General features: G+C 36.9%; 1 protein-coding gene across 3 annotated transcripts in view; it reads right to left on the bottom strand.

Annotated features, from left to right (window-relative positions):
* Positions 1-8,218: 8,218 nt before the first annotated feature.
* Positions 8,219-14,920, bottom strand: part of GALNT3 (polypeptide N-acetylgalactosaminyltransferase 3) — a 61,220-nt gene continuing 54,518 nt past the window's right edge. For all 3 annotated transcript variants that reach the window (XM_020990875.2, XM_020990874.2, XM_020990873.2), the window contains 2 exons: positions 11,479-11,631; positions 8,219-10,130 (listed from right to left, as the gene is read on the bottom strand). In XM_020990875.2, coding sequence (XP_020846534.1) covers positions 10,008-10,130; positions 11,479-11,631 — 276 coding nt within the window. In that variant the 3' untranslated portion in view covers positions 8,219-10,007. The remainder of the gene's footprint in view (positions 10,131-11,478; positions 11,632-14,920) is intronic.

Genomic DNA, 14,920 nt, shown 5'->3' with positions numbered 1-14,920 from the left:
TGCCCTCTTCAGGGATGGGGAACCTATGTATATTCCTTCTAGCTGTATTATTAGTGGTACAATTTTTAAGAATTACAAGTAACATCTTCCTACGTAGGGATGAAAATAGTTCAGCTCCATTGAATCCCTTATCTTTTCTTTTTTAGGCTTCTCTTGGGTCTTGATATTAGAGATCAATTTTCTTGTTCAATTCTCATCTTCTCCTTATGAAAGCTTGAAATATTTCTATTTCATTGAATAACCATTTTCCCCCTCAAAGTATTATGTTTAATTTCACCGAGTAGGTGATTCTTAGTTGTAGTCCTAGCTCCTTTGCCTTCCAGAATATCATGTTCCATGACCTCCAACCCTTCAATGTTGCAGCTGCTAAGTCCTGTGTAATCCTGATTGTGGCTCCCTGATATTTGAATTGTTTCCTTCTGGCCACTTGCAGTATTTTTTCCTTGACCTGATAGTTCTGAAATTAATACTATAATGTTCCTTGGAGTTATTTTGGGATCTCTTCCTGAGGTGATAGATGGATTCTTTCAATGCCTATTTTGCCCTCTGGTTCCAGGATATCAGAGCAGTTTTCCTTGATAATTTCTTGAAACATGCTGTCCAGGTCCTCCTTTTGATTATGGCTTTCAGGTAGTCCAATGATTCTGATATTGTCTCTCCTGGATCTATTTTCCAGGCCAGTTGTTTTTCTAATGAGGTATTTTGCATTTTCTTGTATTTTTTTCATTCTTTTGAATTTATTTGACTGATTCATGATGTCTCATAGTCATTAGCTTCCTTTTGACCAATTACAACTTTTAAGGAGCTGTTTTCCCCATCTTTTGTACTTCTTTTCCTATTTGGCCAATTCTACCTTTTGAGCAGTTGTTTTCTTTTTCCAAACTGTCGACTCTTTTTTTCATAATTCTCTTGTATTGCTCTCTTTTTGTTTCCCCAAATTTTCTTCTACCTCTCATATGATTTTGAGCTCCTTTTTGAGCTCTTCCATGAGTTCTTTCTGGGCTTGAGGCTGCTTCCCATTTTTCTTCGGGATTTTGCCCATAGGTGTTTTGACATTTTTGTCCTCTTCTGAGTTTGTGTCTTAATCTTCCCTATCACCATAATAACTTTCTATGTTCAGATTCTTTTTTTTGATGTTTTTTGCTCCCCATTTTTGGACTTTATTCTTTCTTTCAAATTCAAGTTCTGCTCCTGGCTTGGAAGGGCACTATCTTAGACTTCTTGTGCCAGGGTCTGCAGGCCCTGGCTATTCACCTGGTACTGCACTGATGTTGCCCTGAGGCCCATGGGGGACCCTCCTGTCTGGTGCTGTGCTGAGGAGGTGGGGTGGGGGGTGGCTGGTGCTGCTGAATTCTACAGGGGTCTGGCAGCTTACCTGGTGCTGAGCCAGAGTCCTAGTGCTGGTGTCTGGCATATGCTGAGACCCAGTGGAGTGTTTTTTTGTTTCCCCAGGGCTACATTGAAGCATGCAGTGGCCTGGCTGCTGGAGGCTGCCTGTTTGTCTGGGGCTATGCTGAAGCACCTGAAGGGTCCTAGGTACTGGCATTTGCTTGCTCCACTGCACAGAGGCTCAGGATCTCCTGCTGGTTTGCTGAGGTGGGGCTTGCTGCTGGCTTGCTAGGACACTTCCTGTCCTAGACTGTGTTCCCCTTTCACCAGAGTGAGACAGACCTTTAATGCTGATCTTCCAAGTTTCTTGGGCTAAAAGATTATTTTACCCTGTTTTTTTGCTGGTTCTGTTGTTCCAGGATTTGTTTTGGGGCACTATTTTATGGTTGTTTGGAGATAAATATGGGAGAGCTGCAGCCATTTACAGCTTACTCTACCATCTTGTCTCCCTGAAGTCCAAGCCATTAACATTAAAAGGATCAATGAAAAAGGCAAAGCTGCAGACTTCCTTTTCTCGGTATTTTATTATAGTTGAAATTTCTAATCAACTTAAAGTCTAAATATGCCTTTTAAATTATTGATCATCTTTCCAACCAATCAAGAAAATTATAAAATACAGAAAAAAATGAAAATTTTTCTACTATAGCACTTTATGTTGCCAATGCTGATGTATGAGATTAAAATGAATGTACATTTTGAAGTTAAATGATTAAATTTAAAAAAACAAGCATTGACTCAGTGATTCAAATTCATGATTCTATCCATCTTTAATTTGTGATGGTCACTACAGACATGATATTTTCCTCCAAAACTTACTCCTCCCTCCTTCTGACTACATTATTCCTGATGGTAGGTAGTACTACAATTCACAAAGTATCTGATAATTGAAACCTTGGGGTTATCTTTGATTCTTACCTTCTCCATTTCTCCAGCTATCACATCCTATTGATTCCACAACCACAGCATTTCTCAGGTCTATCCTTTCTTTTCTATTCTGTCATCAATATTGTACAAACACTCACCTCTACTATTGCCATTACTTCTAACAAATCATCTATCCTCCTTTCCTTCCTCTGATATATCCTTCTGATTTCTGCCAGACTGATCTACTGATTACCCCCTTAGCTCAGTACTCTGAAACTTGGCTAACAAGTCTATGTTTATCATGTCCATTCATTGCTTTATGGACTTAGGTCATAGTCCATTGATAGACCTTGTATTCTAGTTCTAATTTTTTTTTAAAGGCAATTGGGGTTAAGTGGCTTGCCCAGAGTCACACAGCTAGTAAATGTTACGTGTCTGAGGCCAAATTTGAACTCAAGGCCTCCTGACCTCAGGGCCAGTGTTCTATCCACTGCACCACCTAGTTGCCCCTAGTTCTAATTTTTTTGGTCCATCTCCATACACCTACCTTCCTGGTCATTTTAGCTGTGCTGCTCTGACCCTTCCATAGTTTTGCCTATAGGAAGAGGGGAAATCCTTCTTGAAAAATGCAGCCTTCCCACCCCACAAACCTGTAAAGACCACAACAGTTGATGACCCTAGCCCAGATTTTGGCAGGCAGGAAATCTTTGCAGTGCATCTGCTAGGGGACTTTCAAGAAAGACAGGACAGGGGAAGATTAGAGGAGGATACCAGAGAAGAGAAAAAGGGAAAACGGAATTTGAACCAGGAAGGTGCTCCATAGATGCATCTAACTTCTGCAACTGACAAAAGGCATTCCCTCTTTTGTGTAGGAAGTAACAGCTCCAGATGTTGACTTCCTCATCTTTCAAATAAAGGGTTGGATTAGATGTTCCTCCTCCTAAAACAAAACAAAACAAAAACAAAAACACTTTTGCATGACTTAAAAACTCTGCAGAACTAGTATTGAAATGGAAAATGCCAGGTAGTGGGAGAGATGGCAAGAAGTAAGAGCCGGGAGGAGGAAAATAGCTTTATGGCCTGGGTAAGGAAGTCTCACTGAGCAAGACCTGCTTCTCTAGTTCTCTGAGTCAGAAGCTAGCTAAGATAAGGAATCCTATAAAAGGTTCCAACTGGGAGACCACAAGAGAAGTATTTTCTTGAAAGATTCAGAAGTTACTGTGGTACGTGGTGGTGGGTGGGGAGGGTGGATCATCTTCTTGATGTCATAGTCCTCCTCAAGAATGAAGGACAAACCACAACCATTTGAACATTATTGATGTTCAATAATAACAACAAACATCTGTATGATGCTTTACAGTTTGAGCTTCACAAATGTATCAGCTGTACCACATTGCTCTTAGCCAGTCACTATCCCTACTTAGGGTGTTAAATCTTTGTTCTAGCCTGAGGCTCCTTCTCTTGGAGATAGATCCTGAAGGCTATATGTTGGTATGATAATTATAAAGAGAGGAAAGCATGGACATATAGCAATATAATTTTTTTTTTATCTTTTAAGTAATACAGCCTTTCTTCCAGGGTCTTAAGGAGTAAAGCAGCCAGTTGGAACAGTGATTTTTCAATTTGTCAGAATTGGGTTTTTATTTTTTGTTCCATTTCTTCTGTAATGCTCTGTAATACATTACCTTTTAAAACACCTGAGAAATGTGTTATTACTGGAAAGCATAAATAGGAAGGGAGGGAGCCCCCAAAAGCAGAAGAGGCAAAAGACAAATAGACACCAACTGGACTTGTTGCTTGCTTACTGGCATAAGAGAAATGGTTTCGCTGGAGAAGTAGAATTAGAGAAAAGAAAGTAACCCTCTTCTTCCCAAGATCAAGTCCCAAAGCACCTGGCTTAAATTTTATCTAAGATGATAAAACTGAATGGGGGTAAACATGAAGTCTTACACCTAGGTTATAAAGGATTAATTCACAAGGGAAAGATGTGTCTAATAGCAGTGTCTGAAAAATGATTGGGGATTTTAGTAGTCTGAAAGTACAATGATTCAACAATACAATATGAGAAGCCAAAAGGCAAATGCTAAGAGTCATAGTCTAAGACTGAAGAGGTAAAAGTCCTACTGTGTTCTGTCCTTAATTAAGGCAAGTGGAGTATTGTGCCCATTTGTGGTTGTCATATTTTAGGAAGTATGTGGAAGAGCTGACTAGCATGGTGACTAGCCATGTGAAAAAGTGACTAGCATGGTGAAGGGTTTCTAGATTATGTCATATGGCGAGCCACAGAAAGAACTGGGGGTATTTAATCTGGAGAAGAAATGGGTTGGGGAGGCATGCATAATAGCTCTCTAAGCATGTTAAAGACCACCCTTAGAAGAGGAATTGTTCTGATATTGTTCCCAGAAGACAAATAGGAATGATGGGTTGAAGTTTGAATGAGGCGAATTTAGGCTTGAAGTGAAAAAAAAACCACTTTCTTAGCTATAGCTATTCTGAAGTAGAATGGGCTGTTTCAGGAGTTAGTAGGTTTTCTCTCAAAAAGGGTATTTAAGCAAAGCAAAGGCCAAACCTGAAATGTTAGGTATATTGCAAAGAATCTAGTCTGGTATGGACTGGATCACAAAGTCCCTGAATTCTCTCACAAGCCTAATTCTGTGACTTCTCTCATGCCTAGGTCATTTTTATATCATCTGTCATTCGAGATTTCACTGGGCATACCCCTCCCTCAAATCACAGAATCTGAGTTGGAAGGGACCTCAGAGGCCCTCTTATTTAAACCATACCTAAAACAAGAACTCTTCTACATCATTCCCCAAGTGGTCACCCAGAATCCATTTGAAAATCCTTCAAGTGACGAGAAACTTATTATTTTGAGTTTGTTGTGAGTGAAGAATTTCTAAACTTTAAAATGTTATACAAATGTCATTATGAATGACAGTAAGCAGAAAGTCTAATGATCCAGACATTCAACATTCTAAATCTACTGAGACGATGTGGTTGGACAAGTCAAAGTACCTTGTCTGATCATGTTTATTCTTTCTAAAAAATGGAAATTTAGACTAGATTTGAACTAGTCAGATACATCAGGCATTTCTTTTGTTTGTGAAAAACAAAAACCAAACAAAACAGTAATCTTAAAACATGTTGATTTTAGATGAGGTTGTAAAAGAGAAAATGCGTGAAACCATCAAGGACTTTTTGAAAGTCCAACTATACATTGCACCTACTGGCCCCCCTCTATCCAAATGGATATTTACTCCACCCTCAAACACTAGTACAGGTAAGTAGTCTCCAGCTTATACTGTGGTTTACATTCCAAATGTTTAGGAATATACTATCCCAAATGGGAATGTGGAAACATTTTCTTACAGAAATAATTTTCTACATGATTAGGTTTTAAGTCAGCCTACAAAAATTCTGTTTAATATCATTAAACCCTCATACCATAAACCTGAGCCACCATTTATAGCATTATTTATTTGGAAAGCTATGTTCCAAGTTCCAAATGAAGATCAGGAACATTTTTCTTCCTTCTTCCCTATCCCCACTGAAGTTTAAAGAATTCACTATTCCCTATGTGGTACACAATCCTGTCTCCAAAAACACACACATGAGCCTGAGGAACACTCAACTGTAGCAGGTGTTCCGGGTAGAGGTAGGGGATTTGGCTCCTGGGGATGTTTTAGGAAGGGTTTGGAAAGGTAGGGGTTTTGATAGCTGGGGTCATGACTAATGGCTTCATGGAGAGGATTCTGTGATAATCTTACTTGTTAAGAAGACAGACATCATCTCCCATTCTCTCAAGGGCAGCAGAATAGGCTTTGGATGATGAGGAATAGAAAGTAGTTGTCACAAATTTTGATTCTGCCACTTTCTGATATTGAACATTAACTTACCTGAGCCTCAGTTTCCTCAACTATAAAATGAGCAGGAAGTCTATGAACCTATGAATAGAGGGCAGTGATTATAGAGACTTTTCCATTACAAGGACTATATTTCTCACCATGTTCAACTCTTCACTGATCCTACCAACCTGCCCATTATAGAAGTGTGGCTCACTAATCTCTGAAAACCTTCTTATGAATGGGGATCACATCAGCAGTCTGCCAGTCTGTTGGTATGATAATCATTTGTAACGAATCTCATTTTGCTCAATGATACTAGAATTTCACTTGAATTCTTCTAAAATTCTCAGGTGAATGCTATCTGGTTCCAGTGAATAACTTTCTATTAACTACTGTACCAAGAGTCAGATTTAAGGAAATTCTTCCCATTTCCAAGATGCCATTCCCTAACAAAATAATTTGTGTGAAAAATGGGAAAATGACAAGAAGGTTCCTGAACTAGGTAAGACTATGAATTGCACCCCCAACCACATTTAGTCTTTAAGCATTATAAGAGGTTGCCAAAACAACTTGCCTTGCTGATGCTGAAATAAAAGTGAGGGGTCCTATTGATAAACTAAATTAATTGAACATCACCTTTGCCTTTCACAAAATCCTAGTCTCCAAATGGTGATAAAAATGAGGTTCTGAAAGTTGTAGATCTTAACTGACCTGCTGCAATGAGTGGGTGAAAAGGTGACATAACTCTTTAGCTATGATGAGAAGTATCCCAAGCATATTTTCAGTTTTAATAGCAGTGCAAAAATGCATGAAGAGAATGTTAATTCTCCTCTGAGGGGAAAAACCCACTCATATTAATATGTTTATTACCGACATGACTGATACAAAAGAGCAGAAAGGAGTAACTTTATTTTACCCACTCCTAGAATCATTGATTATTGGCATTGACAATTGTTTCTCTGGCTATGCCTGGTTGGGGCAGCTAGATGGTACAGTGGATAGAATGTCAGTCCTGGAGTCAGGAGGAACCAAGTTCAAATTTGAACTTAGACATTTACTAGCTGGGCAACTTCCTCCCTCAGTTCCTCATCTGTAAAAAACAAATAAAAAAAAAAGCTGGAGAAGAAAATAGCAAACTACTCCAGTGTCTTTGCCAAGAAAACTCCAAGTGTGGTCATCACAAAGAGTCAGGCATGACTGAAACAACTAAACAACAACAAAGTACTTGTTTATCACTACAGCAAAAATTTGATGGAATATTTTAAGTTTGTATTTTCAAGTGAAGTTGTCACTAATTTACATAAGTTTCTGTTTCTTCACGTTAAAAAAAAATCCCTGGGTGAACACCCTGATGCAGAGTTAGGGAATTAAGGGTCTGGAATACTGTATATACTGCCAGACATGGCTGATGTGTTGGTTGGTTTTGTGGAACTTTTTTTTTGCCCCTCTTAAATCTTTGTGAAGGAAGTCATGGTGATGCATGCTTGGAGTCTCCACGGCTGGAAAGGCTGAGACTGGGAGTTCTGAGCTGCTGTACAGCTAAAGCTAACTGGGGGTCTGCACCAAGTACAGCACTGATAAAGTTAGCCCAAGGGAGCAGAGGACCACAAGGCTACCTAAGGAGGGGCAAACTGGCTCACAACAGAAAAAAAGGGCAGACTGCAACTTCCATGCAGAAAAGTACCATAACCAGGCCTATGAGTAGCCCCTGGATTTCCAGCTCAAGACAGAGAAAAAATGAAATCCAGTCTAAAAAAAATCTTTGTTGAAAGGGACGTCTGAGTAGGGGAGGATGAAGGATATACTTAGAAATGAAGGAAATACAAAAACAAATTATATGGATAATATTAAAAGATAAAATCAGTGAGTCCTAATATATTTATATTAAAATAATACCTTGATCATAACTCTACATTAACTTAATCAGTGGCAAATAACATTTAGCATTCAAAAGATTTTGTTTTTGAAATCACCCTCAAAAATGAATTAATGTAATGAATAGTAATAGAAAGACTGACATTAGTAAGCACATTTTCAAGTCATCTTTGATAAATGCTTAAAATAGGTTGAACATGTAGTAAGAATAATGTATAATAAATGGACAAATCAAGGATAATGGCCATGTTTAAAAAAATTTTTTTAATGGTTTCAAAAAACTACAAGGAACATCTTCTGTGTCAGTAAATACACATTTTATAAATTACTTATGTGCCAGGCACTGTGCTAACTAATGAAAGCATATTAAGTGGACATGCATGAAGGATTTAAAGGAGGAAATGGACAAAAGTCACATAAAATGAGGTTAGGATGAGTTATAATCCACAGTGTGAGGAGAGAGAGCAGGTTAATGAGATCACAGATTCACTGACATTTTGCAGCATTTTAAGGAACATTTTGAAGTATGCCTAAGGAACATACACAATAACTTACTTAAGAGAAGATGCTTAAGGAAGACAAGTGCTTTAAGTGAGCATTTAACTTTTTTCAAAACAAACAAACAAACAAATATACATATATCTATGTATATACCTATCACCTCGGAAGTGCTGTGGGCAGCAATAGTCATCATCATTTTTATATTCCTCTCCCCATTTTAAACCAATAAAGAAATTAAAGAGAGAAATTAAGTTTCAGAGTTCATATAAAAACCAATTCTTCTAGAATCTATAATTGATTCTATATTCTTTTTACCTTTTTGCTGTACCTATCTTCCCCTACATCTGGATGAGATGTGAAACACTGCCATACCCACCAACCCATCAAAAAACTCTAACTTTATCAAAATAAATATTTAAACTATGAAATCTTAGCAAAATTTAAAAAAAATTTTCTGCCCCTTACCCCTCTGTCATTTTAAATATTTAATCCAGTCAAGAAAAGTCACAAAATGAAAGGAGTTATATTGAGGATTTCTTTATTGTGTTTTCCACTAGACAAAAAGAAATAAAGCTTTTCTGATAAGAAAAACAGGCCATAAAAAGGACTTTTTTGTAACTGAACCAGTAGCAAACAAAATTTAGTGTTCAAAAGACTTGTGAATTTTGCATTTGCATTTAAATTTCACAAAGACACAAGATTAAGGACTTATAGTAGAAAAAGAAGACATCAACATTAGAAAGCACCTTTTCCATAGAAAGTCATTTATGAAAAGTTTAAAAAAATGTTGCTTAAGGAAAACACACAGTAAAGTTATTTAAGAAAGGTCATTTAAGGAAGACATAAGTGCTTCAAGAGGAATGGGCACTGGGCTTGCAAATGGTAGTGTTAAAAATCTGCCAAGACTGAAATGCTAAAAATATTTCTCTACCACCTTATTCATTTAATATCTTATTTAAGGAAACACTTGCCAGACAAGTATACCAAAGGCAAAAATCTATCACCTGTATATTTAAATAAAAATATAAATCCTAGACCTATAAAATTTTCTGGTTTGCACACCATATATAAAGGTCAATACTTGACCTTCATTGATCAATTTCTAAGTCATTAAAAAAATACAGTATCAAATCTATACTACCTCCCCAGAAACTTGGGGAAATATAATATCTTTAAGTCAGGAGTGTGCATATATCTGTATGCATCTTTGTTTAAAGATATGACACACAAACACCACCTTATTCTGCAAATTAACTTTCAGCATACTGTAAACATCTCTTCCCTAAACCTGGACATCTCCAAAAATAGTCTTTGGTATTACTAGTTATTATTGTGCTTTAAAACAGAACCTTAAGAGATTTCTGTAGCAGTGATGCCACTTGCACATTTAAAGATATAAATATGGAAAAATGCACTTGAAATAAGTTACAATTAGCTGCTTTTGCATAATTTTCCAAAACTACAGTGTATGCCTAGTCACAGTTTTATAAGAAAGTAGGTCTCCTTTTTTAATTCCCTAATTCTAAGTAACACTTAATCCTGATGGACAAAATCCCACTGCTGGAATACATCTGATGGATTGCATGGCACCAAGCTAGGATGCTCTCCATTTCCCGTAAGACACATGTTTAGCGATGGATTGTATAGTAGTTGATCCTGGAGTGAAGATAAGAAGAGAGAGACTCAGTTTCATACTGATCAAATACCAAACAAATTTCAAATTCTTGTTATGGCAAAACATTGAACCTCACATCACTTCTAGGTATGTCGCCTAATTTGTTCTTTATAATGACAAAAACTTTTACAAACAGTTTTTGTATCTTCTCAGCTATTTTACAGTTGTATCACTTTGATCACTACAATATCCTAAAACTTACATGAAGGTACTAGATTAAGGAATTTACGAAACTCCTAACAACTCTAGAACCAAATAATCAAGGAAATGTGCCTAAAAGGAAAAATAGCATCAATTAAGGCTTGACTTTAAAAAAAGTCTTCTTACATTATCCCTGAAATAATGAATTTATTTTGCACAAGATTAAATGATCTAGACATTAAAGTTAGATTCTAACTTCATAGGCAGCTTTAAAAAGGCACATTTAGCTATAAAGGAGAAATGACATTTATCGCCAGGTTCATGAGTGTAGTAGGAATGGCACCTATTTTATGTAAGGTGGAATTGTTTCTCTTTTAGGAGGCAGGAAGGGTCATTCTCAGGATCATCAATGATCTGGCTTTATTGTAGTTGGAGGTCTAATAGATCCAGTGCAGGGCTTAGAAGGCCTAAGGAACTAGTGTTGGAACATATAGCATAATTTGTCCTTGAGAGTGCCTTTCTGACCAATGAGGCTGGCTGCCATGGTGATTAAGGAGGTGGAGAAGAATAACATTTTATTAGTAACTTCTAACGTTAATAATTGAATCCTCCTAATCATTCTAAGTAAATTTTCTTTTATTTCATTTTATGATCCACAAAAGTGTCTCACTGCATTCTAACCTAGAATTTATTTAATTTAAAAGGCCTTAGTTGAGCCTTGTCCAGAAAAATGAGAAAGTGTAAGTAATTCAAATAATGAAGGCAAGAATGAAAAATTTCTTCTCTTTCATCTAAGAGAGAAAGAAACAAAAAGGATACATAAAGTAACATAAGTATCAAAATATTGCTTTGAGGTGGAATAAGGGTAAAGGGATTAATAACAGAAAGAATTTACCAGAATATACCATGAAATTGTGAAGTCTCATGAGTAATAACTTATGTAGAGATTCATGGCAACTACAGTGAAATAGGTGAGTAGAAAAACTGTGTAAGCTTAACATTGTAATAACAACAAAATATATCTAAAATACTTTATGAATAGTTATACATCAGCATAGTTATTGACATGGTAGAAAATTTCCAGTGGGTACTATAAATGAAGTGACATTTCATATATTCCCTTATTAAGTGTGCAAATGTTTGTAGCCTAACAAAATTAATTACACAAAGGTATAAACTAACAAATACCTTCCGAATCTCCCATTTCTGTTCACCAATGGTAAGTGTTTTCTGACCTCTGTAGCTACATGTCTTCACCTGAACCGGGCCTTGAATAGCATGGAGACATAACTCCTGCTGGATGCTATGCCTAATTTCATGCAGTGCAGAGTATTCAAAATACTATGGAGAAAAGAAGAATTCTATTAGATACTAAGCAGCCACATAAGAATGATGGTTCAATTGTAGAATAAAGTACTTCAAATAAAAATAGATTGACATAAACTTATTTCAAATCATCAGCTTATCTTATGACCAAGTAAGACGCCAGGGGAACCTGGGTTCCCTCACTAACTAAACTAAATTTCCTTATATGTAATTTCTTAACACTTTAATATCTCAAATTTCTTAAGATATTTCTTAAGATCTCTTATATGCTAAATTTCCTTATCTGTAAAACAAGAGAGTTGCATTATGTGACTTCTGACATCCCTTCCATTTGTAAGATCCTATGATCCTATTACTCCTTTTATTCTTCAACTACATAAATACTCCAATAAAATATGTAATTGAGAACAAATATAATTTATAATATTTACATGATATTTTAAACAATTATGTAACAAAAGAGGATATAATCTAGATCAGTCTATGACCAATTTAGATCCCTAGTACGAGATTTAATATCTGGTTCATATTCTTTCAATATCAAGATACGGGAAGGCTATCAAGAAAGTTGGAAGAGGGGGATCAGAGACCCTCAGTGCAACACTACTAACCACAAAACTACTGGATAGCTTGCAAGAAGCACACGCATTGTACGTTATGAAACATGCTATCTGCACCTTTTCTGGTAGCAAAGAACTTGCAAAAGTTGCTGCCCACCATTTAGGAAATGGCTAAAAATATTATGATATGGGAATGTAATAGAATATTGCTATGTTGTAACAATGATAAATCCAGAGAAATATGGAAAGTGAAGTAAACAGTCAAGGAATACACATTGACTACAAACACGTAAACAGAACTACAAAATTTCAAAAAATGTATATTGCAAAATGACAAAGAACAAGCCTGGACTTCCAAGAACAGATAGGAATAGATACTTTCCTGCTACTCTTTTGTAGAAGTTAGGGAGGATGGTATCCTAGGGAATTCATCGGATGCAGCGTTCTGATGTACTAATCAGTTTTGCTGATTTTTTTGGCTTTTCTTCCTCTTTATCATTCTTACTTTAAAAAGCCTTTATCTTAATAAATATATTATTTATTATGTAATACAAAGGATGCATTTCTGGGAGGGGAAGAGGTAGAGAGAGAAATCTAGGTGTTTTAGAAAACAGAGCATATCAATAAAATATATTTTTTAAAATGCTGCTTTTTCAAGTAGTTCTGGTCTTTTTAACTTCCCTTCAGCTTCCACTTATTTGTGAAGAACTTTTACATATTAATCATATTAACTTTTAACTGATCAGGAAATCTTTACACTGAAGCAAAACTAGGATTGTGAAATCTTGAGCTAGAAGAGGCTTTAGTTTAGTGACCACTGAGTCTAAACCCCTTATTTCAAAGACAAGGAAAGTAAAGATTAGGTGACTTGGCCAGGGTCACAAAGTTACTAAGCACTTGAGTTAGGATTTAATTCCTTCCTGACTTTCAGCCCACATTCTTATCTACTATATCATGCTGCCTCTGAAAGGTTTAAAATACCTTGGTTAAGCTTCTGAAAGAGGAATTTTTTGGGGGAGGGGTAGCACGACCTAAGTAGATGAAGAACCAATCCTGAAGCCAGAAAGATGTGGTCTCAAATCCTGACTCTTACACTTATTAGCTCTGTGACCATGGACAAGTCATTTCAATGACCTAAGCAACTCCCTACAGGAATTCTTCTTACTGGGGGGTCTGTGAAATTTTTTTAAATACTTTGAGAACTATATTTCACTATAATTGACTTCAAAGTTTGCATTTTATTTTATGCATTTAAAAACACTACTGTGAAGAGGAGTCCATAGGCTTCACTGGACTTCCAGAGGGCCCATGAGATAAAAAAAGATTAAGAACACCTGCTCTAATACCATGACTCGTTAAGCTGCACTGTTAAAGGGGAGTTTTTACCCTAAATTCACCACAGAAATAAAAGTCACAGGTCTGAACCATCATGATCACTTAAAAGAAAAAAAAAAGAGAATGAGACATCTTTCATGCCTTAAGAATACAAATAAAATGCCTCTCTTTGGGAGTTCAGAGGAAGGCAAAATTTCTTCTGGGTGAGAAAAGAAAGGATTAGGGAAGGTGTCTTGAAGAATTTTGCATTTGAATTAGTTTAGGAGAGAAGGTAGGATGAGGAAAAGGGCATTCCAAGATGGAAAGAGCTTCATGAATCAAAAGCCAAGAGGCAGGAAAGCAGGGATCATGTTCTGGCAATAAGTAAATAATACAATCAGGGTGGCTAACAAATTAAAATTAAGGGAATTGTGGAGAAAATGTTTGATATTTTATAAAAAAAAGAATGGTTTTTAGCGAACTTCTGAATCCCTTGAACAATAAGATAGAGAACTAAACATTTTCTCTGAACCTCATGATCTTTCAAACTACTCAAAAACAGAAACTGTGCATCAAAGACAAAGCAACTTTAGATGTCTCCATGATTTAGGGCATCAGAAATCCCAAAGAATGTTAAAAAAACCAAACAAATCCCAAAACGCATTAATTAATTTCTAACCTGCACTCTTTCTGACTGTATGCCTCCCATGGCAGCAAGACTGCCCTGGCCAAACAGACTCATGGGCTTACAACAAAACTTATACTGCAGTCTTTCCACCTCCTCCCTCTTTCCAATGCCATGGAGCTCTAAGCACCAAACTACAGATATTTGCTGAGGCCTCAAGACCACCATAGCAGTGTTTTGTGCTACAAAAGATCTCTACAGAAGAATGGAAGAACAGAGAAAAAGGGTCAAAACGCATGTCTGGGCTTGAAATAGAGTTCAACCCCACTCTTCAACAACTCCTGACCCCACAGAGACAAACTCCAAATGACAGAAATTGCACCAAACTGCAATATTATCAGTATGGCCACGCTCTGTATTGTTAGGCTAGAGAGCTGAGGAATGGAAGGAACCGGACAGGACACCATGTTGAGGACTGTGTGGCACTCTACTAATCTTGAGAGAAAAGTGCCCAGAATCAAGCTGGCTCAGTTCTTCCTCCCAAAAAAACACTTGGGCACAGAGACCTAGGCTGGTGAACCACAAATTGCCCAGTGCAAGAGGAGGCTGAGACACTTTTGAGATCCAGCCACCAAGGAAATGTGTGGGACAGCGACCCCAACCCAAATTAAACTCAGAGACTTCTCAAGGTGGAAAGTAAAGGTTACCTTTATTACAATCTGGAGAGATGGCTATCTGCTCCTTCGATACATGTGGGGAGAGATAGAGAGAGCCACGGAGTAACAGGGGCCGCCTTATGAAAGCA

The sequence above is a fragment of the Phascolarctos cinereus genome, unplaced genomic scaffold, assembly GCF_003287225.1.
Source record: "Phascolarctos cinereus isolate Bilbo 61053 unplaced genomic scaffold, phaCin_HiC Scaffold_726;HRSCAF=1367, whole genome shotgun sequence".
Taxonomy (NCBI): Eukaryota; Metazoa; Chordata; class Mammalia; order Diprotodontia; family Phascolarctidae; genus Phascolarctos; species Phascolarctos cinereus.
The sequence above is the reverse complement of the archived record's forward strand: the minus strand, read 5'-3'. Positions and strand labels throughout refer to the sequence as shown.